This window comes from Rousettus aegyptiacus, unplaced genomic scaffold (assembly GCF_014176215.1).
Source record: "Rousettus aegyptiacus isolate mRouAeg1 unplaced genomic scaffold, mRouAeg1.p scaffold_m13_p_11, whole genome shotgun sequence".
NCBI lineage: Eukaryota > Metazoa > Chordata > Mammalia > Chiroptera > Pteropodidae > Rousettus > Rousettus aegyptiacus.
The window spans coordinates 72,618,929-72,642,395 of NW_023416286.1; the positions used below are offsets into that span (position 1 = coordinate 72,618,929).

The 23,467-nt window shown below is 34.0% G+C and overlaps 1 protein-coding gene across 12 annotated transcripts in view; it reads left to right on the forward strand.

The window, feature by feature from the left end:
• MYCBP2 (MYC binding protein 2) overlaps window positions 1-23,467 on the forward strand; it is a 232,740-nt gene that overhangs the window by 183,251 nt on the left and 26,022 nt on the right. For all 12 annotated transcript variants that reach the window (XM_016149329.2, XM_016149321.2, XM_016149322.2 and 9 more), the window contains 10 exons: window positions 7,340-8,986; window positions 9,915-10,084; window positions 10,817-11,061; window positions 13,031-13,198; window positions 17,124-17,281; window positions 18,234-18,433; window positions 19,250-19,399; window positions 20,699-20,859; window positions 21,930-22,086; window positions 22,257-22,481. In XM_016149329.2, coding sequence (XP_016004815.1) covers window positions 7,340-8,986; window positions 9,915-10,084; window positions 10,817-11,061; window positions 13,031-13,198; window positions 17,124-17,281; window positions 18,234-18,433; window positions 19,250-19,399; window positions 20,699-20,859; window positions 21,930-22,086; window positions 22,257-22,481 — 3,281 coding nt within the window. The remainder of the gene's footprint in view (window positions 1-7,339; window positions 8,987-9,914; window positions 10,085-10,816; window positions 11,062-13,030; window positions 13,199-17,123; window positions 17,282-18,233; window positions 18,434-19,249; window positions 19,400-20,698; window positions 20,860-21,929; window positions 22,087-22,256; window positions 22,482-23,467) is intronic.

Here is a 23,467-nt window from a genome sequence, read left to right on the forward strand (position 1 = left end):
GAGAAAAAAGAAGTATAGTGTTAGGAGTTTGAAAATGTTCTTTTGTTTGTTTGTTTTTCTCAGTAAAAAAGGGAGCCATCAGCAGCAGCCCAGAGTTAGCATGTATGTGGAGAGTGTGTTGATAACTTGAGGAAAGAAGAAAAGATATGAAATAGTAATAGCTAATACTTTTATCATATGACAGGCATCATTTTAATGACTTCATATGAATCAGCTCATTTGATCATTAGAGAACAGTGATTCAGTTAATAAACTTCATATATTTGTAGCTCAGAGTGTTAGTCCCCGAATGGCAGTTTCTTTACACCAGAGAAGCTGGGGCCAGATCATGAAGAGTATTATAAACCATACTTAGTAGTTTAGTCTTTATCCTGTAAGGAAAGTGAATCAAATGAAGGCAGCAGATGAAGGAAATATATAGTTCTACAGAATTTTAAACAAAAGGGTGATATGATCAGTTTTACATTTGTGAAAGACAGCTGAAAATATTATTTAAAAGGTCCTAGAGAAAGGGAGAATGTTAGAGGCAGGGAGTCCAGAGAAAAGCTGAGTAGAGCTTAATCTAAGGTAAATAACAGTGGGAATATAGGAAAAGAGAACATGTTTAGAAATACTTAGGCAGTAAAATGCACGGGACGTGCTAATCACTGTGGAACCCAGTCTAGAATGATGTCCAATTTTCTGGCTTTATTTTGAAAGATGGAATGCTTACCTAATACCAATAAAACAAAAAGCAGATTTTAAGGAAAAGCTTATTTTTATTTTATCCTTAAGTTAGAAATTACAAAAAGAAAAAGAAATTTTATTCTAGCTTTTATCCTTTTATAATTCACTTAGTATACTAACATTATGTAAATAATTTTCAGGTCTTATTCCATGTCTTTAGTTCTTTTAGCATTCACATGATTCTGTTTTTCTCCTGGTGCATTTGCTAGAATTATGGATATATCTATTATGCTGCGATACTGTATAGCTATCAACATAACTCCTAAGGGTTGTTTCCCTTTTTAAATTGAAAATATAAATCTTTTAAAAAGTTAACTGTATCAAAGTATCTTTAATCATGAACAAATTTTGTAAAAGTTAAAATGCATAGCACAAGTATAGTCTGTAGTCACAGCTTAATTTCTTTAGGAATTTAGCAATAACCTTTTTAGACTTTTAAAAATTTTTTATTGTTTATTCTGAATCATACCTAGGAATCCAGTCTCTCTAGACTTTGTAACATATTGGCTTCAAAACCTTTTCCAGGAGTTTGTCCTTAAACCTCTAACATCTTACCCTACAAGTATCCTTGTAGTTTAACATATTATGTTTATAGATGGTTCCAATTAAGATAGTATTCTGATTTCCTGCTTTGTATCTTCCTGCAAAACCCATTCTTCATAGATTTTAGCAACCAAGCCATGACTGTATTCTTACATTGGCGCTTTGAATTCCCATTGAATTAAAAGCTGTCACCCTCCTAACTGATATTTTTAATGAGAGTTATAGACTATGTATTATGTGATATTTAAAGAGCATCAGAAAGAATGATGCCCAAAAATTTTAAAAATTTAATTTTTTTTTAACCTATATGATGATGATTGAATTTCATGTATGTCACATCTGTCCATCTATTCCTGTCATCCTCTCTTGAATCCACTGCAAGGTATCCCTGCAGTTGTCCATATCAACAGAAATTGCTCTAATTAGTCTTTGACTTGTTTTGCAAAGTTCAGTTGTCAATTCTAAGATCTCATTTTACTTCATCTATCGGCAGTGTTTGACAGACTGGACCTCTTTCTTTCTTGAAACACCTTCCTTTGCCTGCTAGGTATTTCCTACCTCATCTACTGTTCATTTCCATTCCCTTCTCTACATCCTCCTCTTTTCTGTAGTCGTAGGAGTGTCCCACGGCTTTGCCGTCTTCTAGACCTCACTCCCTAAGTGGTGTTATCCAGGCATGGAAAGTTACCCAGCGCCACATGCTTATGACTCCCAAGTTTATCACCACTTGATCAAGTATATACTTTATTTGTTCATTTCTTCTTCCACCTGCAGATAAGCTCCATAAGAGCAGGGACTTTATTTCTGTTCACCATTTTATTCTCAATGCCTAGAATACTATTTGATGTATGATACTCAGTACCTTACACGGAATGACTTTTTGCTTTATGAGTAGTTTACCTTAGTTTACCTTTAATCTTGGCCACAATAATAAATTAGTCAACTTTTACTTTTGTTCTGAGATAAGTCTATTGTTTTCAGTTTTTTACTTAAAAATATTAAAGTTATCTCATTCCTTGAATTTATTTTAGCTCATTAATTGCATTTATTTTAACTGCCATAAGTTAAAATTTTTAAATAAGATGGATTTCTTTAATATTTAGATTTTTTTTAGAATACTGATTTTAAAAGACTGCACTTTAAAGATTTTATTATTCCTTTTCAAAAAGGTAAATTGTTTAAATATTTCTTTTTTTGCATGGTAAATCACAAATGTGTCTAACATTCTCAGTGACATAAACTTGCTTTGTTTGTGTTTTGAAACTTTATAAACAAGTTAGGTATTTCAGTAATAAGATTACTGAGATAAGTACTTACATTTTTTTCACTGAAGATGGACTCAATAGTAATCAACCATAAATGCATCTTGGGTCCATTCTGAGATACATACTGGAAAATTGATAGTCATGTGTCCATACAGAAAACCATGTGACAGTAGGTTAAACTGTAAGTAACATTTATCTCTTAATATTTACCAAAAAGAATTTTTTTTTATTTATAAACTTCTATTTATAAGTAAATGAGAACCAAACTAAAGAAAATCAAGTCCGAAGAAGTAATAATCTAAAAAGAAATGTTCCAATTTGACTTATCAGAACTTTGAGCCTTACTTAACTTTAAAGGTAACACATTTGGAGCTATCTTTATTAATCCAAATTAATTAATTTGACCTTTGTTTTCAGTTTTAATTTTAGAGAAATATGAATTTGTTGAAAAATTTAGCAGAATATAAACTTTTTAAGAACAGTTAATAGTCGCACATACCATTTGAAATGCTTTGTTTCTGCTTGTGTTCTCTGCTACGTTTTTTTTCTATTGAATCTGTGCTGCTTCTTTGCCAATGTTTTCCACTGTAGAATCTTCATCTCGCAGCCTTGCTTCTCGTGAGCGCATATACAAAAATTATGGTGTAGCTGGGCCTGCCTCTGCTCTCTCATCTCTGTCTCACAAACTGAAGGGTGGGTATGTGTGCATCCATGGATGGGCCATTCTTAATGAACGTAGGAGGTTTCAGTAAAGAAGTTTTAGTTCGCTTCACTCATTTTCATCCCATTCCATTTTTAATATTAAAGTTTAGCATTTTATTTAAATTTTTATATATTGGGATAATTTGTGATATATCTGTTCACTATTATAGTACTGATTATCTTGATATACATGTTTACCACAGCTGTTGGCTAAATATTGCCCTTAATTTTAAACCTTATATGAGGTCTTAAAAAATAAAATAGATAGTATATAGAAATAAATGGGGAGTTTTTTATAATTTTACAACTTTGGGGAGTTATAAAATCATTATCATCAAAACAAGATGATATGTATATAAGTAATAAAGCACATTGTGATCCATAAGAATATACTATCTTATATGACAGGTTAATCTTAAACTTATTTTTCTGTTAATGTGAAAATTATTTTCCTATTTTAGTTTTTTATGAGAAATACTTTGATAATTAGTTTAAAGTTTTCTTTTTAACTTAGTTATCAGGGTTTGTGTGAGTGTGTGTGTATGTGTGTGTATGTGTCTGTATCTATGTATGTATGTGTGTGTGTATATGTATATATACACACACACACATACACACACACATACATACATACATACCTGCCCTGTCTGTCATGAATCTTCTTATAGCATTTTCTTAATCATATAGTTTAAAAATTTTAAACTTAATAATGTTTAAACTATATTGACAACTGATAAAATTTTAGACAATTTAAAAATACACTTTTAGTCTTTTAAAATACTTTACATACCTACTCACATATTGTCTTAATATTTAAACTTTTAAAATCCTGTATTTTAAGAAAATTTTATCAAAACATTGCATAATAGTGGCTAATGTACTGCATAAGTTTTTTAAGTAATTATTAATTTTCTTTTTTCTTAGAAATGAGTAAAACAGTTTTACTTCTATGTATAGTTGACAGTGATACTATATGATAGTATAATAAATAATATTATAGAATATGATCTCTTAGTATGTTGTATTATATAACCTGATATATACTCTATATTATGGCATATCATATTACAGTATAGTATTATGGTACTTTGTAGTGCGATATCATATAACTTGATTTACAGTTTTGGAATGAAAACAATTATGCAGGTCAGTAATGAATAAACACTTAATATTTCATACGTTTGCTAATTTATTTATATGTGTTAAATTTCTATTCGATTCACTTTTTTTCAAAATATTTAGAAAATATTTTGTCACTATTACTTAAACTTATTTATGATAAATATAATCATTAAACTAAATTAAGCAATGAATGCGAAAGTATTATGTATGATCTGAAGATTTTTAACAAAGTGTTTATGTTTATTGATATTTCAAACAACCACTACATGACAATTGTTAGTAATACTTACAACATATCTCAGAACTTTAGAGATCCAAATGAAGAAGATAAACATCAGTTATCATATAGATTTACCACACTGAACAAACTTGACATACTCCTTTTAAAAAACATTAAAGTAAATTCTTCAAAAGAATTTAATTCTAATATGATAAGTAAGTCTCAGAAAGAAATAATTCTACATTTTTTATCCACCTGTACTCCAATGGGTTACCACTATCACACACTTAGAATCCAACTATCACCACTTACAGATCTTAAAATATTCACCTCTACCAAAGTGTAGCAGTAAGGTATACAAACACCGACACTCTCCAATGCTCTCTAATGCTTTTGCTACCATATGACAAGTGGTGCTCTTGATATTTGAAAGATTCCATTGTTCAACCAATCACAGAGATTTTATTTATGGGTCATTGCACATCATTAATTTAAAAAGCAAATCTTCAATTCACGAATTGATATTTTAGAGAGAGGTGTTACAGATATAAAATACTACTTATTTGTCTAGATTCACCATTATGTATGGTTCAGCTCGCTAGATAAATGCGATGGTGAAGTCATATCGAGCTATCAGATCAGTAACAAAATAACCAGTAATCCAAACTTCACACACTCAAAAGCAGTGGAAAGGACAAGGCTGATGTTTAATTCTACCAAATTCAATATATTTTTAAATAAATTTTGCTCTATGGATCTATTACTAGGCGAAAAGATGGGCAGCAATTTCTTAAACTGCTTTTATGCAACTTGAGAGCACTTGTCGAGATCGTAACATCTTTTCATTTGTGCTCTATCAAAACGGTATTTGTGATCTTTTTCTACATTGTGATCCGTTTCACCTCTTTTCTCCTATTTCCCAGTCTCTTTAACTGCTTTTATAAATAGAAAACATATAAAATAAATGAAATCCATGATAGAACAATAAGGAATTGCAAGAAATGGAAGTGCATTATATTTAGTAGTTCTGTTCATCCAAAGAATGAGGGTAATTATTCTAAACACTGGCATGTTGCAGTTAAAAGAAATATTCAGTTCACCAGCATGCCTTAAATTGGCCATTTGCCATACTTTGTTATTTTACTACAGAATTACTCAACTTGCAAGTTTCTGACCCTTAAACAACAATGGCTACTGTCTCCTCTACCCTGTGGCCTTGAAGGGAAACATGATTGGAAAAAGTGGTTTTGAGGAGAATCAAGATTTGAGACTAGCAAGAGATAAAAACATTAAGAACATTAAGAAAATAAGAATACGTTTACTCATTCAACAGATATTTATTGAACATTTACTATATCCCAGGACCCGTTTTTGACATTACATCAGTGAAGAGTAATAGACAAAAATTCCAGTGCTCATGGACCTTCCCTTAGGAGAGCAGATTCTCTGGCAGTACTGTCTTGACCTATAGATAATCAGAGTGTGACTACAGACACACAAGTGTGTTTGTGTGCATACACACACACACAAGCAAGCTAGATCATAATGTTATTCAAATTTATTCACATCTCTTTTCCAAAAATAAAAAAAGAAATACCTGGTTAGCCAACAGATGCATCTCAATTTACTAGGTACCCTTTTTAGAAATATATAAATACTTCTAGCAAGCTTTATGGATTTTCAATTTTTCATACGACATGAATTAGTCTAATCAGATTGCTTTTTTCCCAAGAACTGACTAATAACACTTGCACTAAGAGTAGTTTTATCTTAGGGAGGGAAGGTAATGCTGTAGATTATACTATTTACTGGAGACAAAGGCGACCTGGCTCAAAGCAAAGTATGAAATAATAAGAAGGGGAGACACTGAATGAGGGTCTGGATACAAAAAAGAAAAAGAAAAAAGGAAAAAAAGAAGTTGTTCATGCAGAAATATCTAGTGTTTTGGCTCCAAAAGAGGTAGAATACTTTTTCCATCTTTATTATTTTTCTATTTCAAGACCCCCACAATTCAGACTTACACTACTAATTCTGAGGATCCTCTTTTTTCCAAGGGGACCAAGCTTGAGTTCTAACAGCTAAGAGAGTGAACTAAATAATCTTTTAGAATAGAATCTGTTTATTAAAATAGACTGCCTGAATTTCATGTAATTAAATAATAACCTTTGGGCATTCGTATTTATTTACAAATTATTCTAAACCAGTCATTCGAATAGAGTGTTTTTTAAGCAGCTCGTTATTAGACTAATTGTATTTATTTGCATACTTGAAAATGATAAACGTATCTATTTATAAATTAGGTTTCCTAATTCAACAAGATTCTGCACTATTACCTTATTAAGGAAGTGAGGTATCATTTAACTGGAAATATACTTTATATTTAAAAATTCAGGTTTTCATAGTTTTTTATTCCAAAAAATTTAGGTACGTTCTTTTCTTTCTAGTCTATCACTAAATTTAATTTCTCGTTAATTATTGTACTAAGGCCGAGGTTCACATATGACAGATAACCACACTGGTGCATAGGTACTATTTGTTGTCTATTTTACATCCATGAAGATTGTTTTTGGTGGAAAGAGTTGTGTAGTAGTAGAAATTTTATGAGAAATATTTCCTTTTTCCCCTTTATTCTTCAAATGTTTTTATCTGTGACAAGCAACCTCAAATTTTTAGCTATATTTTATATTTCAGTGTTTTGTGACTGAATTATCCATAAGTTATAATTTTATTAACAAATTTTACTATGAAATGGATCATACAGGTGACCGAGGAATTATCTCGACGTCTTCTAGACCAGTTTCTACATCAGGAAAATCAGAACTGTCCTCCAAACACAGCAGATCACTTAAACCTGATGGACGTATGAGCCGGACTACAGCTGATCAGAAGAAGCCAAGGGGGACGGAGGGTTTATCCGCTAGTGAATCCCTCATGTTGAAATCTGATGCTGCAAAGCTGAGGTCAGATTCTCATAGTAGGTCACTGTCACCCAACCATAACACCTTGCAGACCCTGAAATCTGATGGGCGGATGTCTTCTAGCCTCAGAGCTGAATCCCCAGGACCAGGTTCTCGGTCATCTTCTCCTAAGCCAAAGACTCTCCCAACCAACAACAGGTCTAGCCCATCGGGTGCTAGTTCTCCACGCTCCTCCTCACCGCATGATAAAAATCTACCTCAGAAAAGCACTGCTCCTGTTAAGGCAAAACTTGATCCTCCTCGAGAACGTTCCAAATCAGACTCTTACACACTTGATCCAGACACCCTCCGCAAGAAGAAAATGCCCCTCACAGAACCATTAAGGGGACGATCAACATCACCGAAACCAAAACCAGTACCAAAGGATTCAAAAGAGTCACCCGGATCCGAAAATAGGGCTCCTTCTCCCCATGTGGTGCAGGAAAACCTGCACAGTGAGGTGGTGGAAGTCTGCACCTCAAGTACTTTAAAAACAAACAGTCTAACAGATAGTGCCTGTGACGACAGCAGTGAATTTAAGAGCGTGGACGAGGGTTCCAATAAAGTCCATTTCAGCATAGGAAAAGCCCCACTGAAAGATGAACAGGACATAAGAGCATCCCCCAAAATAAGTCGAAAATGTGCTAACAGGCACACCAGGCCCAAAAAGGAAAAATCTAGCTTTCTCTTCAAAGGAGATGGATCCAAACCTGTCGAGCCAGCCAAGCAAGCCATGTCCCCCTCCGTGGCTGAGTGTGCCAGAGCGGTCTTTGCCTCTTTCCTGTGGCATGAAGGCATAGTACACGATGCAATGGCTTGTTCTTCTTTCTTAAAATTTAATCCTGAACTTTCTAAAGAACATGCTCCTATAAGAAGTAGTTTAAACAGTCAACAGCCTACGGAAGAAAAGGAAACCAAATTAAAAAATAGACACTCACTGGAAATATCATCTGCACTGAATATGTTTAATATTGCACCTCATGGACCAGATATATCTAAAATGGGTAGTATCAACAAGAATAAGGTGTTGTCTATGCTTAAGGAACCTCCTCTGCATGAGAAATGTGAGGATGGGAAAACCGAGGCCACTTTTGAAATGTCCATGCATCACCCAATGAAATCTAAATCTCCTCTTCCCCTAACTTTACAACACTTAGTGGCTTTTTGGGAAGACATCTCTTTGGCTACTATCAAAGCAGCTTCCCAGAATATGATTTTTCCAAGTCCTGGTTCTTGTGCAGTCCTTAAAAAGAAAGAGTGTGAAAAAGAGAATAAGAAGTCCAAAAAAGAGAAAAAGAAAAAAGAAAAGGCAGAAGTTCGGCCCAGGGGTAATTTATTTGGTGAGATGGCCCAGCTGGCAGTAGGAGGCCCAGAGAAAGACACCATCTGTGAGCTGTGTGGGGAGTCACATCCATACCCAGTGACATATCACATGAGGCAAGCTCACCCAGGTAAATGATATTATTGGATATATATATATATGAGTAGTGTTTGTAAAAAAATGAACTACGTAACTTCTGACTTGAGCTGTTGTCTAAATTATGTTAAAAAACAGGGAAACTTGTGAAGAATTTATAGTATCTTATGATGTAACTTTTAAAGTGCATTGTCAATATAGGTTTTTATGAAAAATAGGTAAAGAAATTCTGCTAATATGGCGGTAAGGCAATTTAGTACTATTTTATCTAAATGGATTACATTCTTAAATATTGATTATTTTTTCAATGTTTTATGTGTTATCCAAAAGATGCTATTAAGGTGTCTCACAGAGTAGAAATAACGACATGTCTATATGCTCAGGAAAGATCTCAATATTAGGTCTCCTTTGATTTTAGTGTTTTCCTGGCCAAAATTGCAAAGTAAGAGAACTTATTTCTTTGGGCATTTTCCAATAGAAGTGATAGTAACTGTTTCATCACAAAATTGTGTTTGAGATAAATGTAAGGATTTCTGTAACACTTGCTTAGCATTCCAAAATTCACCTAGTATAAGTTTGGTTAATTTTTTTCTCTGTTATATATTATACTAAGAGCTTTTAGAAAATATGATTCCTTAAAATACATCATTCTTACAGAACATTTTATACTTATTTTGTTTAATTTTATTGACATACTAAAATAAATCTAAATGTCCCCACTTCTTACATCTCCTTTCATCTGCCTGTGTGGAGTATTTTAGGCATCATTTGATTACTTTTTAGTAAAGCATGCTATTTTTCTGATATGGTTAATAGCCAGAAAGGGGGAAAAAAAAAAAATACTTGCTTCAAGATTTTGCTTACTTTGAGAAGGTAAATCTGTCATTAATGTGTAAGTGGCAATGATCAGATGACTAAGGACACTTAAAGTATTGAGTATTTGTTTTTGTTCTTGTTTCAAGGTTGTGGCCGGTATGCTGGCGGACAAGGTTACAATAGCATTGGGCATTTTTGTGGAGGATGGGCTGGAAACTGTGGTGACGGTGGCATAGGAGGAAGCACCTGGTACCTGGTATGTGATCGCTGTAGAGAAAAATACCTCCGTGAAAAACAGGCTGCCGCGAGGGAAAAGGTATTTTTAATCTGGCTACACCGTTAATGACAAGAATAAACTTTATAAAAGTTTCTTTTTATGATCATATTCTGACTCCACAGAGCTGATATTAAAGATCAGCTTTATAACAGGAATAATATACAAATTTGATATTTGTACTAGGCCAGCTGTTTTTATTACAAAAATAAGTTATATCTTGGAATAACACAGAACAGCTGACCTATGGCACATGTGCCGTATTGACAAACGTTTATTGTTTAATTCTTCATTTTTACTACTCTGCGCATATATGCAGCTTTCCCTCTTCACTTTCCTCTGTCTTAACTCTCTCTTTCTCTTTTCTTTTCATTTTCTACTCTTTATCTCCTCTTTCTTTTTCTTAATCACTAATCATGTTATAAGTCTCGTGGAATCTCAAGATCACTTACACTAGTAGCACACCTAACTAAAGCTTACTGCAGAATTTATACGCACCCACACAGATTATTTACTCTTTTTTAAAAATAGTTACATTTCGATTTTACTGGTCAGGTTTTTAATTTTCCCAAGGAAAGAAAAGGAATATAGTTTTTATTCAGTATAGTTTCATTCATTTCAAGAGAAGCATGAAGTGAATGTCATTTTTGGTAATCATTTATTTTTAAATGGTTCTACAAGTGTTTAATAACTTTTATTAGAAACTCAATATACTTAGATTAAGAACTTAAGAACTTGAATAGGAAAAGATCACTACAAATTTTTCTTTGCCAGGTCAAACAATCTAGGAGGAAGCCGATGCAAGTCAAGACACCTCGTGCCTTGCCCACTATGGAAGCTCACCAGGTGATTAAAGCAAACGCCCTGTTCCTGCTGTCTTTGAGCAGCGCGGCGGAGCCGAGCATTCTGTGTTACCATCCTGCAAAGCCATTCCAGTCCCAGCTTCCCAGCGTGAAAGAGGGCATCTCTGAGGATCTTCCCGTGAAAATGCCCTGTCTCTACCTGCAGACCTTAGCTAGGTAACATAAATTGCTCGTTTTATTTAATCACTTTGGATTAACAGCTATCATTGATTAACTAATATTATACTCTGAATACCCATGCTGTAGTACGTATTGTGCCCAATAAGGAGACTCCAGGAGTTCGTTTTCTGAGTTGCCTTGACCAACATTGACTGGTAGGGTACACTTTGTGGTAGTAGGTATTATTTTTTAAAAAACCTGTAAATACTATGTCAATTTGTATTATTATTATTATTAATACAATATATGTCTTAGAAAGTAAGACTTTAGCTGTCTTTTACTCTTTGGTATACTGACTTCATTCTGTTAATAGCAGGATATGCTAAAGTGGAAAAAGACTTCATTTTCTAAAATTATTCATTCTGTGGCATTTAAATGAATACCAACTGGTTACCAACTTTGTGCTAGACCTTGAAGACACCAAGATGATTATAATAAAATCCTGTCTTCTCTGTGTTCTCACACTAGTGGGAAGACAGACATGTAAATGAAATATTTAAATGTTATGTGATGAGTACGATAATAGAAGTATGTACAGGATGTTGTCAGAGCATAAAAGATGGAGAGTTTCTGCATCTTCCCAAGGAAGTCAGGAAAAGTTCCCCAGAAGAGCCGATACTTTCCTAGAGTCCTGAAAGATAAAAAGAAGTTGACCAAGCAGGTAATGGGAGGAAAGCAGTTCCTGACAGAGTAAATCACGTGTATGAAGACACAGGCGATAAAATAGCATTACACACGTTAGGAATCACAGGCTTGTTAAAGCATTGGCTACTGGGAGGAATATATGAAATTCCACCAGAAGTGGTTACCCAAGACTGTGTAATGCAGAGCCCTGTCGCCCATGCGAAGGTTGGATTTTATCCCGTTGAGAAAACAATGGAATAATTTTAAACAGGGAAATCTATGAACTGGCTTGCGTGTAGGTGGTCACTCAGCTACGCATGTGGGAACTGAATAAAAGGGTATAAGTGAAGATGGAGAGAAGTCTGTTAATAGTATGCTATTTTCCTATATTGGACTTGGGTGCTAAAAACTGCACTTTTATACATTAAAAAGTGACACTCTAAAACAATATGTCATAGAAATTCAGATTTTTTTCTACAGCTGACAAATGAAGATTTCTAAATACTGCCTGCTGGCATGACTCGCCATTTTGGCAATATTGTCTGCTTTGTATAGTGGAGTTACGTAGTGTTTGTTTGTTTGTTTGTTTGTTTTTATGTTTGTACTTACTATTTTATTGAAATGATTGGGAAACAGAAATGAAAATGTGAAACTAAATACGTTTACAACTGAGGTGAAAATCAGCTATGCTTAATTCAACAAATCTTTAGCTTTAGTCAGACCATTTGATAGACTTAGGTTAACAACTCTTTGTCCCGGTTTGAAAAGGAAAGAATCAAATTGTAAAATATAAAAATGCTGGCACACAATAATTATGTATTTTATATATTTAGCTCTCTGGAAAATGGACACTCCTCCACCTCATGGAACAAATCATATAGCTATAATCTTTCTCAAATTTGGCTCCTCTATATGTTCCTATCAAAAAAGTGACTACCTATATATCAGTGGTCCATGCAAGAAACATGAGCCTAACCCAAGGCAGTGATGATAGATAAGAGAGAATGGTTGGTAGAGGAAACCTAGTATTCAGGGGCCTGAGTAACTGGTCATGGTTGAGATATTTTAGTTTAGGCACCTAAATAGTTGTCAAGGTCATCCACCAAAACACTGGAAGATAGAAAACTCTCAAAAGGATAGAAAATGAGCTTTACTTTCAATTTAAAATGTCTGTGATGCCTGGAATATCTACATGTAAAATTGTCAGACTTTTATGTCCTCCTGCTTACATCATGATATTTTAATACTGCACCCTTATAGATTTACATGTGCAGCTTTTACTTTCACAAAGGAAATTAAAAATGGAATTATACCTTAACTTATTTGGTTTGATTTAATGCAGGCATCACCATGAAAATTTTGTAGGCTATCAAGATGACAACCTATTCCAGGATGAAATGAGATATCTACGTTCAACATCTGTTCCTGCCCCATACATATCAGTGACTCCTGATGCAAGTCCTAATGTGTTTGAAGAGCCAGAGAGCAATATGAAGTCTATGCCACCAAGGTATCTGAGTTCTCTCCTGTCTGTAGAATAGCCAGTGTTTAGGAGAAGAAAGACTTTGAGCTGGAAAAAAATGCTCTAGAAGTTCTTTTGTACATCCTTCCATCTCAGAAAGGACATTGGGTCAGTTCTGCTAGCTATTAGAGCAGTAAGAAAAAGTGTACATACATAAATGAAGTAACGTCCTTGATTGCAGAGGCAGACTGGTTGGAGAGAAAAGACCAAATAATGAAGTGATGATAAAACATTCTATTATATGATATTATGTTATTTAGTGCTGTAGTAAATCAGACTAGAGAAGGATCACTTTGAGGCTTGCTTAGAGGTTTCATAGAAGAAGTAACATTGAAAATAAACGTGATCTTGGATTATTGCTTATGGTCGTCTTCTACACTCTCTCCCACCCTCACACTTACATTTGGTAGTATCAAAGTAAAGAGCTCCTTGAAAACTAAATAGAAGTGTGTAAATTTAATTCAGAGGGAAGGAGGGTACTACTGAGATTTTTTAGAGGAGGAATGACATGATAAAAATGCAAAGAGAGTCCTAGAAGTCAGTTAAGGATCTGATAAATTTAGTCAAAGATTTTGGTTAGCTGTGTAGAATTGGATTACGTTGACAATGATTATGAAAAAAGGCTGGAAAAAAGAAATGTTTTGTAGGGAAAATCAATTTGACTTATTGACTAACTTGGATAATGAAAAGGCGAAGTTTAGAATAGTATAAAGATTTCATTCATGAATAACTGAACATATCATTGGAAAGGAAGTCATTTGCTGAAAGAAGAAAGATCTTGCTTATTAAGATATGCCATGCTGTTAATACTATACAGTTACAATTATATACTAGTATAAGAGAACCTATATATCCAAATGAATATTTTTCCAGTGAAAATACTTATAACTTTTCCCCCCAACTATGTGGATTATTCATCAGAGTATTTTTTTGGAGCTACTCTTGAAATTTTCTCCAAAGAATATAGTACAGCCTTTTATATCTTTAAAAGTAATAAATTGTCTCTAAAGGAGACTTTTTTTTTAAGAGTTAGAAACCATTTTGAGACTAGACTGATAAATATAATGTCAAGTTATTTTTAACTCTCACAATCAAAATCAAGTGGCTTAAACTTTTAGGTAAAGATAGTAAAATGAAAACTATCACAGAATATTCTGCGTTTCATAGAATGTCATAGTCAAGGTAGAATCCTCTAGTGTAGGGACCCCTGCTATCATCACTAGCGTCACAGAAGTTGGACACCGCCTGGGGAACCCTGTTTTCCGCATCTGCACACTGAAGCAGATCAACAATCCACGGCCACAGGGAATACTGCCATGATACACATTCAACTAGGTGGAATGGTTCCTGGTACAGAATATTCAGTAAAGTCTCCAGTTTTTCTCTGGGAGGGAAATAAAACAAGCGTCAAATATTGTGGGAGAGGAAATCTAGAGAAACCCACCCATACTTTATTAGAACAAATAGAAGATCAAAAAGAGCTGCCTACTTTAAGCATTAGCAAAATGAAAATAGTATGACATGCAAGTCAGATGAAGAAGCCAGTTTGAAGAAAACTCTCTCAAGGAAAATAAAAAGAAAATTTCCCTAAGTATTCTGTAGTACTGAAAAACTCGATAATTACATAAGTTTAATAAAACAAAAGCTCAAATGCTAGAATGAGATAAAAAGCAGAATGAGGGAAAAAGATACATTGCAGAGGACAGGCTGAAGACCAAATCAACACCATTATAAGAATAATAAATTTATAATGTTTAGAATAGTAAATTGAATTATTGACATGAAGGAAAAGTTTGAGATAAGAATGAAGAGAAAAAGGACAAAAAGATTATAGCAATTAGAGCCACGATAATAAGTATGAAAATAGGATAGTCCAACATAGGGATAGCTGTTCAGTGAAATAGAAAAACCAACAAATATAATATAAAAAGAAATTATTTAATATAATTTTCCACAATAAGAAATGTTCCAAAGTAATAAAGTATGGAATTTCCAGATTAAAAGGAAATTTTCATAACAGGTGCATGTAAGAAATAGCTTAAGTTATTGAAACTACAAAGGGGAAAAATTTTTTTTCAAGTATCTGTGCAGAGAAAAACACATCATCTTACAAAAGGAAAAAGTTAGACTGACTTCAGACTTTCCTATAACAACTTGAAATGAAAAAAAAAAAAAATGAAACAATATCTCTTAAGCTCCAAAAGCAAGAAAATACTAGCTTAGAAGTTTTACCCAACCAGTTAGACAAATAGAAAAGATCTTGGGGACATTAGAACCTATTTATGGATTAATCAGATCAATTGATTAATAAAATTACACCGTACGTGTAAGTGTAATTTTCACAAAATTCTAAATAAAAGAAATTATGACCCAAGCATTTTATATTCAACCAGGTTGAAACATTCTAAGGCATCCAATAAATAAGGGAATGGAGCACCTTTGAGCTATTCTTAGAAGTCTTGGCAAACTCAGGCTATTGTAAAAGGTGATGGATAAGGAAGCCATTAAATCTGGTCTCCAATGGGGGTGGGAGGCAGGCGATGATTTTTGCCTCCCAGGTGACATCTGGCAATGTTTGAAAACATTTTTGTTTTTCACAACTGGTCTAGTTCAATGGGCATCCTAGTGGTTAGAGGCCAAGGATGTTACTAAACATCCTGCAGTCTACAAGACAGCCCCCACAACAAGGAATTATCTAGCCCAGGGTAGCAGAGGTTGAGTTAATGATGGTCGTCTTTGCTTCCTTTGGGGTTTCTTTTGTTGCTTGAGTTTTTCACAAACATAGTCATTTGTATAGGAACTATTCATTATTTTTTAGGTTGTATAACATTTTTTTTTTAAGTTGATCAACTTCCTCTGAAAGCAGAACAAATATCTTCTGCTTTATAGTACCACTATACAGAAAGTGAATTAAATTAACATATCCCTATATTCTGGTCATTTGGGAACTAAACAGCCCAAACCGACATCCAGGCACACTTACCCAGTCATTTGTGTATAATGTTCATGATATATTCAAACAAGAATGTACATAACTTAGAGAGGTGATGACTAAAGAAAATAGGGAGTTATACACTAGCGAATATATCAGCTTTACTGAGGGCCATAGGATTCAAACCTGTCTTGAATGATGGAAAAGAAACAACTCCAGAATTCAAGGTGAGCAAAAATTTCCCAATTTGGAATGAGGCAACAGCTGAAAGAATACATTAAAAGAATAGTTTGCAAATTTGTCTTAGAGAAAAAGTAAGAGAAGGTATTTCTCTTTTTTATAAAACACTTTAATGAAGGATGTTATATAACCATCCTCCTAACGTTTTAAGTGTTTCTTTTTTAATATCGCTGTAGTCAATAGGAAAATTGTTAGTTTATGTAAACCTGAATGAAAATCACTGGATTCTTATATAGACTGTAAGTATAATTTAACTCTAATGCTGAAAGTCAGTTTGTTACCTCTCAACACACTTTGGGCAGCACGTCCCAGGAATGAGAACCCTAATAGAACACTCAAGTACCAAAGAAAACTGAATCGTTTCACTTTCCATTTTATTAGCGTTCTGTACTTACATGTGCATTTTCTTTCTGTTCAGTTCTTTCATCGCCTGTTTTTCCTGAATGTCATGACACATGGCTTTAACCAGTGCTTTTGATTCTGACAGGAGCTTCGAGCTTTTGGTACCCCCCCCCCTTTTTTTTCATTTAAAATGCAAAGCAGATTTATGAAAACCGAAAGTTTTAAGATACAGATCGAAAATCAATTAAAATGTTAACCGTATTTGAGAGAATGTCAAGTTGGCTTTGAATTTCTGTTTTTCTACATGAAAAGTTTCACATATTTGTCTGTAGCATTATAAACTAAATACAGTTTCACTTCATTTACTTTTCCTATCTGTTCTTCTTGTTTTATCTGCAGTTTGGAAACTAGTCCCATAACTGACACTGATCTCGCAAAGAGAACTGTCTTCCAAAGATCATACTCAGTTGTCGCTTCTGAGTATGATAAGCAGCACTCCATTTTGCCAGCACGAGTTAAAGCCATTCCTAGAAGAAGAGTTAACAGCGGAGACACTGGTAAATATAAAGATTAAAAGGAAGATTGAATGATCCAAGTGATTTTACTTACAGATATTTTTTAAATTCTATTTTTGAAGGGAAAGAAATAGATTCATTTTAATTCGTGGTAGACATTTCTTCTATGTGACATAGCTGTTATTCTCTGAATTTTGCATCTCAGTTGGAAAAGACACCCAGAGATCATTTAGTGGTCATTCAAGAACAGATATTTAAAATCTTACCTGTTAGGTGTGTAACCCAAATGTTGCTGCCATTATCCCTTTCTCTAAGCCTCAGTGAACCAGCAGTTCTAATGACTTACACTTTCACAATTATCTTCTCACTCCCAGTAGAATTTTCTAACTCTTACAGCCATTACTACTCTAAATAGATGTTAACATTCAGAGATTTAAATAGCTCTTAATCAGTAAAAGAGTCAGATAATTTGGACCAACCAGTATCTGCAGCCCCCAATTGGGGCTGGTGGATTCTGTCTCAAGACTAAAGAAAGAAACTGAAGAGAAGATCACTTATTAAAATGAAGATCTTACCTAGTATTTATAGGTAGCTGATTTTGTATCTTATAGACAGTCTTCAAGGAAAATACTGAGCATCCTCCAATGATTTATAGGTTCATTTAACAAATATTTTTGAGCTCTGTTGAGACACCTTTGTTCTAAATTAGTCCTTTAGAAAATGGTAGGGATGAGATATATTTGAATCCAGGATCAGTCCTGGATTCAAAACCCATCTCTACAACTTAATAGCTGTATGACTTTAGGAAATCTAATCTTTCTGTGCCTCAGTAAAAATTAAAGTTATTATGATTTATGTCACATGCAAAACAACAACAACAAAATACCAAAGGCTCTAAAGCGAATAAGCCAGATACTGTTACATTTAAATAACATCTTAAATAATCATATATATTGCCTATGAAAATTAATACTTTTTTTTTTTTTTTTAATAGAAGTTGGTTCTTCTCTCCTGAGACATCCATCTCCTGAGCTTTCCCGGCTAATCTCAGCGCACAGCTCTCTTTCCAAAGGAGAACGAAATTTCCAGTGGCCAGTTTTAGCTTTTGTTATACAGCATCATGATCTAGAAGGTCTTGAAATAGCAATGAAACAGGCCTTAAGGAAATCTGCTTGTCGAGTTTTTGCTATGGAGGTACGAATACATTATTGGGGTTATTGATTCATTGAGCATACAAATCATATGATGATTCTGTTTAATGATGTCGCTTCTACCAAACAAATTGCGACAAGTTAAAAAAATATCAAGTGTTCACATCAAAATTAAACTCTTGAGTTTAGGAATATAAATGAATTTAGACTTCCATATTTAAGCATTAGAAAGAAATTTATTTCTATATTGCTTTATTTGAATCCTGATATTATTTTTTACAAAAGCTTTTTGTAATAGTAATGTCATTTCAGTTAGACTAACCCTGCAAAGGGATGAATTACATTGAATAATATAACTTGTCTGCGTCTCTTCTCTGGAAGTGATAGGATTGCTGTGTGTCATAGACTTGTATATAGTAAACCTTTTTCTTTATCATAAATATGATAAATAACCTCCCGCTTCGTTGATGGGAATAATACAACTACATTAAAGTAGTGGTAGCTTGTGTAGAGCTTGAGAAACCTTTTATGTTGATCCTAAATGCAAGTTGGAAAAAAGTGCTTAAGTAAATTAGTATTAAAACATTTTTGAAACAAAAAATGGTTCAAAAAAGTATTTTAGTATTGAATTTCATTAGTATCATTTTTCTTATTACTTTGATTTTTAAAATTAGGACCAAAGTTAGTGACTGTTTCAAGTTCAGTGTGCTTTCAGTGAAATGAAGGTCAGACTTCCTAGTATCTTTCCTTGAAACACTTAGTCCATGGAGGTACTATGTTTCTGAGTAAGAAAAAACCTGCATTTTTTACTCTTATATTTTCTTTTTATCTTGGACTCATTTAACTGTTATTTATTCAGGCTTTCAACTGGCTTCTGTGTAATGTCATCCAAACAACTTCTCTCCATGATATTCTGTGGCATTTTGTGGCATCTTTGACTCCCGCTCCAGTGGAACCAGAGGAAGAAGAGGATGAGGAAAATAAAACGAATAAAGAAAGTACAGAACAAGTGAGTGAGATTTTTGTTTTCTTAATTGTTCATATTTTTAAAGAAGAGAAGAACCACCTTCAGATAGTACAATAATTTGCATGAAGTCATGCACAGATTATATAACCTAAGGACAAGAATTAAATTTCAATGCTGTGAGCAGCATATTAACTATATTTAGTGAATGTTTTCTCTTTAGCAAAAATGCTGGCAGTCAGTTCTGATTTCTCACTAAGCATTATTGTCATGAAGCAATCAACTAGAAGATACAGTACAAAACAAGACAGGTAAACAGGGCAGCATTATTCATAGATCAGTCTACTAGACAACACTGCTGTAGGATAGCAAAGAGTAAAAATAGTGTAGGGTTGTGTATTCACATGTGTTTGTTTAGAAGAGACTTCTATCTTATTGGAGATAGCCTGCATAATGGAAAAACATTGAACCGAGACACTAGAAACTCCATATTTACTTCTGTAACTATATGATTTGTGGCCCTCATCATTGCCATATGTGGAATAAAATTAGAGGACTAAATATCTATTTAAAAGACAAAAACTATCAGAATCGATAAAATTTGAAAAAAAAAAGCTAGATGTTTTTTATACGCATCACACCTAAAACATAATTATACAGAAAGATTAAAAATAGAAGGTAAGAAAAACATACATTGGATAAATACCAACCAAAATAAAGTTGGTACAGCTATTTTAACATCAGGGAAAATATACTTTAAAAGAAATTATTAGGAGGGTAAAGATGCTTTCTACAAAATAATAAAAGATTAATTCTGTCCTAGTATGTACCTAAAAATAGAACCTTAACAAATAAGTAAAAATTGACAACTGCAAGGAAAATAGAAAAAATCCACCGTTACAATGGGAGATTGTCACACACCTACAGCCACTATCTTTTTCTTCATAACTAACCACCCCAAAACTTGAACGAAACAGCTGTTTATTGGCTCACAGCATTTTGGCTTAACAGTTTGAGTCAGGCTCAAATGAGAGGAGTGGCTCATTTCTGCATACACGCATACATTCACCCTGCTAATAGATTTATTTGTAAATACACTAGAATGGATACTTACATGTGATATTCTTTTGTTTGGTGATTTTATTTGCGTGCCCTTACCATTTTTTCCCTAAAAACAATATATACGTAATTAGTTAAGGCATGGTTTGGTTTTACTGTTTACATTTCTGTTACACAATTATTTTGAAAGTATACATAACACTTTTAAGTATACATAGATTCTTTTGTAGGTTAAATTTCTTTCTGCACACAGACCGATCAATTTGTTTTCAATTTCTGTCTTAGGAGAAAGATACAAGAGTATGTGAACATCCGCTCTCAGACATAGTGATCGCAGGTGAAGCTGCTCATCCTTTACCACATACGTTTCACCGCCTGCTTCAAACTATTTCCGATCTCATGATGTCTCTCCCCAGTGGCAGTTCATTACAGCAAATGGCCCTAAGGTAATTTTATATCTAAGTATTCTAGGTACATTGGAGAAGCGATTTTATGGAGTATTCAAAACTCAAAATGCTTGGAAGTCCTCTTTAATTCAAAAGATATAAAGAATCCCTATGTTAAGTGAACAGTGCTTCCCTCACTACTGCCATAATTCAGCATTGTTCCTCTTAGCTCACACCTGTTTGTCCCTGTGTAAAATGGTAAAATGTGGATAATATACTTCTTAGTGCTCTAAACGTCCACAGTCTGTACCAATTTTCCTCCCTTTCCCTCTCCCCTAACCCAAATCACTTGTCTGAGCGCTGCTGAAGTGTAGACTCTAAAATCACAAAAAGGGAGAGGAAGAATGAAATCTCAAAAACAGAAATCAAAATAGAATTTTGAATTGAAAAGAGTCTTAAGAAAAATGGTGCCTAGTTATGTGTAGCCAATCCTAAAACTACCCTAAGTGGCATCACCTCCTTTTGAGTCCAAACCTGCTGAGATTTTAACATTTCTTGTACACTGTGAACTTTACTTTATTATTAGATCCACATACTAGAAACTACACATATACATAAATTTTCTGTTGATCTTTGTAAGGAATAGGTTGGTGGAGTGATTTTGGTGACCCACATCCCTAATGATAAGTCCAGCAGAGGGAAGATTTTGTTTCCTCCTCACAAGATTTTTGAAATATAAGATATGTTATCTCTGATAAATTCGTATGAAACCATGAGACTGATAAATTTGAGAGGCTGTTATAGTTAGGGGTAACACTTGTCTACAAAACTGATTTATTACCTTTTTTACTTTCATAGCCTTGATCTTCATGTATTTAATTTTTCTATATTTAAAATGAGTGAACTTTGCTTAGAGCTTACCTTGTTCCAAAGAAATTACCTTTATTATTCAAAAAAAAAAGAAGTCCAGTAGCAATGATTCTGTTCCCTGAATTTTTTCAGTTTCTTTTTTTATCTAGATCATTAAGGTTTTTTTAAATATTAGCTACAGAGTACTTTTTTACAGGAATGCCTTTGAAATTCTTAGAAAAGAATTATTTAAAATATTGCTATTGCTTATGCATTTTTAGATGCTGGAGTCTGAAATTCAAGCAGTCTGATCACCAGTTCCTCCATCAGAGCAACGTGTTTCATCACATTAACAATATTCTGTCAAAATCAGATGATGGCGATAGTGAAGAGAGTTTTAGCATCAGTATACAGTCTGGCTTTGAAGCTATGAATCAGGTCAGTCATCTCACACTTACCCTGTATTATCCTGTTAATAATCAACAATGTATTGAAGGAGAAGCTGAAAGCTACCCATAAACAATTTGATTCTTTTCTTATCTCATGTTTGTTTTATTATGGGAGATTTCCATTTGAGTATTATAATTACTTTTATTTGTTTCTGGTAGGAATTATGCATAGTAATGTGCTTAAAGGACTTAACCAGCATTGTTGACATAAAAACTTCAAGTCGACCTGCCATGATTGGAAGTTTGACAGACGGTTCCACAGAAACCTTTTGGGAATCAGGAGATGAAGATAAAAACAAAACTAAGAACATCACCATCAACTGTGTAAAAGGAATCAACGCCCGCTACGTATCTGTTCATGTAGACAATTCCCGAGATCTTGGGGTAAGAAAGGAAACTTAATTTGTACCTCAGCAGTTCTCTTCAGGCCGTTAGTAATCGTGCACTCCCATTTCTGAGTTTAGCAAAAAAGGTTTTCATTGGAACTTCACCAACCAAACTGCAGTTTTATATTTCCCAAATAAGTAATTCTAAAAAAGAGGTATGATTACAAATATATCATGGCTACAGCTAAGCAAAAGAAATGTCTACTCTATAATTATCTGCCTCCTTGCCCTTGTTCAAACTATTCTCTTGGCCTGGAAGTCATCCTCTTAAACTCTGCCTGTCATATTCTCCCCATATCTCTGTATGACCCGGCAGAGAAATCCTTTCACAATACCTCCTCTATAAAAATTTCTCTTTCCCTTCTCTGGGCTGTTTTTTGTATTACTTTGATGGCACTTAATACACTTTGATCTATACTATAATTAGCTTTCAGTTTCTAATCCTCACCCTCAACCATCGTAGGGAGAGTGAAGGGAGTTCTTCAACTAACCTAGGTAATCATAGTTTATATTCTCCTAGCCCTAGCCTATCCACATTTCAAATGAATTAAGGGCTTTTTGAAATAACACTAAACAAAGGAAAAAGAGTCTTATTTACTTGAGTATTAAGAACCAGGAAGAAAGCACCACTGCCAAACCCCCATGCTTCCACCCCCATTAGGGAAGGATACTTCTTGGAATTTTTTCCCTCAGAATGGATGTGGCTTGCTAGCAGATATAGTATGACTAGATCACTTTGGACTTTTGCCAAGCCGTTGCCATCCCATTCACATATTTCCTTTCCCAGGAAGAATAATAGAGGTGATATTGGATCCCAGATAACCTGGACACGGAACGTGACCACAGAAGTCCAGTCTGCAGAGTGCTCCTTGCCATCCATAGCCACCCGCAACTCCTGTCCATCAGTGCAGATTCAGTTCTGCCCTGGTGTTGAATAAGAAAAAGGGGCTTAGCTAATATATCATGAGCTTATTATCTTCTCCT